Source organism: Coptis chinensis, chromosome 2 (assembly GCF_015680905.1).
Source record: "Coptis chinensis isolate HL-2020 chromosome 2, ASM1568090v1, whole genome shotgun sequence".
Classification (NCBI taxonomy): Eukaryota; Viridiplantae; Streptophyta; class Magnoliopsida; order Ranunculales; family Ranunculaceae; genus Coptis; species Coptis chinensis.
The window spans coordinates 110332457-110335970 of record NC_141457.1 but is presented as its reverse complement, the minus strand read 5'-3'; the positions used below and the strand labels follow the sequence as shown (position 1 = coordinate 110335970).

The window sequence follows — 3514 nt, the reverse complement described above, 5'->3', positions numbered from 1 at the left end:
TATGCCCAATACATATCGAAAAGTTGAAGAGTTCGATTTGTGGGGACTTGTGGTCGCCAATTGTCAACAAAATTACCTACACATATCTCATCTTTAGGAAGCTACTATTCATTCCATGAAAGCATGCTGAAATTAAATTTCAAACCCATTTTTGCTACTATTCCTAAGAAATTGAAAATCTCAACTCTGCCCTTATCCGTTTCCAGTTCCCTCCAAAGTGTTCGAGAAAATGTCTCAAACAATCTCATCACCTCAATCAACCCTCTTTCTCCACCCACCTCTGCATACATTCACCTTCCCTTCTGTAGGAAACGTTGCCATTACTGTGACTTCCCCATTGTCGCTCTCGGTTCCATGAACCAATTCGAAGACGACCCTCGTATTATAAACTATGTCCAACTCATTTGCAGAGAAATCAAAGCCACAAAACCAATTTCTACTACCAACCCACCTCTTGAAACACTCTTTTTCGGTGGAGGCACGCCGTCTCTCGTGCCGCCAAAACTTGTTTCGTCGATTATTCAAGTTTTGAAGGAAAATTTTGGAGTGTGTTCTAATGCTGAAATATCAATAGAAATGGACCCAGGCACTTTTGATGAGATGAAAATGAGGGAGTTGTTGGAGTTGGGAGTGAATAGAGTGTCTTTGGGTGTTCAAGCGTTTCAACAAGAGTTGTTGAAAAAATGTGGTAGAGCTCATGGTTTGGAGGAAGTTCATGATGCTATTGGTATTGTTAAGTCAAGTGGGTTGGAGAATTGGAGCTTGGACCTCATATCTTCACTTCCTCACCAAACACTAGAAATGTGGGAAGAGAGCTTGGAGCTTGCAGTTAAAGCTAGTCCTACTCATGTGTCCGTTTACGACTTGCAAGTTGAGCAAGGCACCAAGTTTGGAAACTTGTAAGTGTTAAACGTACAAGAAAACTTGGCAGAGGTTACTTGATATACACAATTGGGATCTAAACATCCCATCATCCTTTGTCGACTGTCAATAACGATGCAAAAAACATCAATGTGCCTTAGTTAGGCCATATAGTAGTGGTGCCTCTGAGTTTTGGTTACCTATGGTATTACTGAAATTGTACGAAGAGTAGCTTTTCTTTTGATATATCTGAAATTGAATTTGAAGTTGGTGTTGTTGCAGGTACACTCCAGGGGAATTCCCTCTACCTTCTGAAACTCAGTCAGCAGAGTTCTATAAGATGGCCTCAAAGACACTTTCTAAAGCCGGATATGAGCATTATGAGATCAGCAGCTACTGCAAGAAAGGATACACGTGTAAGCATAATGTTACCTACTGGCAAAACAGAGCATTTTATGGATTTGGTCTAGGGTCTGCAAGTTACCTGGGTGGAATGAGATTTTCAAGACCAAAGAAGATGAAAGAGTACATGGGTTACGTGCAGGATTTGGAGGACGGGTTAGTGCTAAATTACCAAGAGAATATTCATGTTGATACCAAAGACTTGGCCATGGATGTTGTAATGCTTTCACTTAGGACTTCAGTAGGCCTACATCTGAAGTCTTTTGGGGAATCATTTGGTAGCTCTCTTGTTTCGTCTCTATGCAAGACCTTTCAACCACATGTAGCGAGTGGGCATGTAGTTCCATTAGATGTAAAGCAAATTTCGCTGAATGCAGATGAGTTCAACTCTATCCTATCCGATGAGGGAAAAATTGAAGATGTGGTGGCTTATATTCGGCTCAGTGATCCAGAGGGGTTCCTCCTATCGAATGAGTTAATATCTTCTGCATTTGGGGTTATAGCTCCATAGGGTTGCAACCTTATCTGGTTTTAGTAAATTGAATTTCAGATTATAGGGTAAATTGAATGTATGAACAAGGATAAGCTGTAATGGTGAATATCACTATCTTGAATAGTACTCACCTCGCACGAATGTGTACGTTGAATTGTCATAGCGGATACTGAACTAAGTTATTCCAAGACAAAGTGCTGTTCTTGAAAGGGACAAGTGTCCTCGCCCAGTAAAACGTCGAGGATCTTCATTCGCAGTATTTATACATGAAAAGTATAGAAGAAGATGCCACAATATGAACAGAGCAACCTCTAGCTCAGGCTCACTACTTGTAGGTGAGAATCAAATTGATACCGAAGTAGAGGAACGCCAGTCTAAAGATTCAGTTGATAAGCGTACCTATGTGGCTGTGCAACATTTCTGATGTGGGACTCCCTGCTCATGATATTCAAGGTCTACGCTTATGAAAGAAATTTGTACAGGTGATCAACAAGGAAGATGACTTATTAGACGCCCTTTGAAGGATGCCAAGCGTACAAGTGTTGATATATATATGCCAGATTATTACGCTCAATACTATGTCGTGTGCTTACAATTATTAGAAAATCATCATCAGACTATTATCCTGAGACAAAGTATTTCAAGTTCATTTGAAACCACATCTAAATTTAGCATACACATTTTTTTTTCTTTTAATTTTCCATTGCTTTGCAATCAGAAATTGCATCTGTATCAGTTTGGCATTATAAGAACATATCTGAATTTTTGTTCTGCTTTAACTTGATAATCATGATTCTGGGGGTGAGTAGATTTTCATTTGAAGTCATTATCTCGTCAGAATTAATTATAAATTATGTGTGGCTGTTGTTTTGTGCTAATGATGAATGAAGTAGGTTCTCTTTAATACGTAGGTAAGTAAAGTTCGCGTCAAGTTCCAAACCAACTGAATATATGGTTACGATCTTTTAACACCATAAAATGAGAAAAAAAATAGAGGGCAACAAGGCATTAGGATTTTTGAACCTCATGGAATGAAGGCTTCCGATAAACACTAGGGTTTTTTAACTTCACCGAATATAAGCCTTCCAATAAACACTGGGGTTTCTAATATTTTACCCACTATAAAAGGGCTTGTTATTCCTCTATGCTGAAATGCTGAATCCTCAAACCAGATCTGCGTACAAAAAATACACCATTTCGACTTGAGACCTTCAATTATCTACTTGTATTTTCGTAATGCAGGGTCAACCTACTGAATTAATCTCGACTTGGCCCATTAAAAATGCAAAATGTAAAATAAATTTATAGCAACTAGGGTTCCTTAGGTACTCGACTCAGATAAGAGAAGAAAGAGCCACACATCTAACGGCAAAAAATCAAAGCCGGTTTCGTTGGCTTCAGGATATTTGCCTCTATCAACAAGTTCTCTAACCTGTCACAGTGCTTCTGGTGCATCAACACTTGTATAATTCCCTGGCATCACAAGAAAATCATCAAACAGATAAAATCACTGGAAACAAGATAATAGTAAAAGTCAAGATATAAATCATCCACTGGCCTATACATAAAAGGAAACATGAATACGGATACCTATAACTCGATCAATACCAGAGAATGGTTTCTTTCATGATACGCTGAACATGTGCTTGTTAACAAGATTATGCTGCAATGGAGTTTGTCACACAGATAAACAGATCTCAGCTGTAAGATATCCATATTTTAACGCACAAACAACTATAATCTATGGTATTCGATGGA

At 38.7% G+C, this 3514-nt stretch overlaps 1 protein-coding gene across 2 annotated transcripts; it reads left to right on the top strand.

Annotated features, from left to right (window-relative positions):
- LOC147520533 (uncharacterized) lies at positions 1-2415 on the top strand. Of its 2 annotated transcripts, none has more exons than XM_086592068.1 (2): positions 1-899; positions 1129-2415. In XM_086592068.1, the coding sequence occupies exons 1-2, from the start codon at positions 124-126 to the stop codon at positions 1772-1774; spliced, it is 1422 nt and encodes a 473-aa protein (XP_086448194.1). In that variant the 5' UTR covers positions 1-123; the 3' UTR covers positions 1775-2415. The 2 variants fall into 2 exon arrangements, with proteins under 2 accessions (XP_086448194.1, XP_086448195.1); XM_086592069.1 differs by having other exon boundaries at positions 7-899; positions 1144-2415.
- The last annotated feature ends 1099 nt before the right edge of the window (positions 2416-3514 follow it).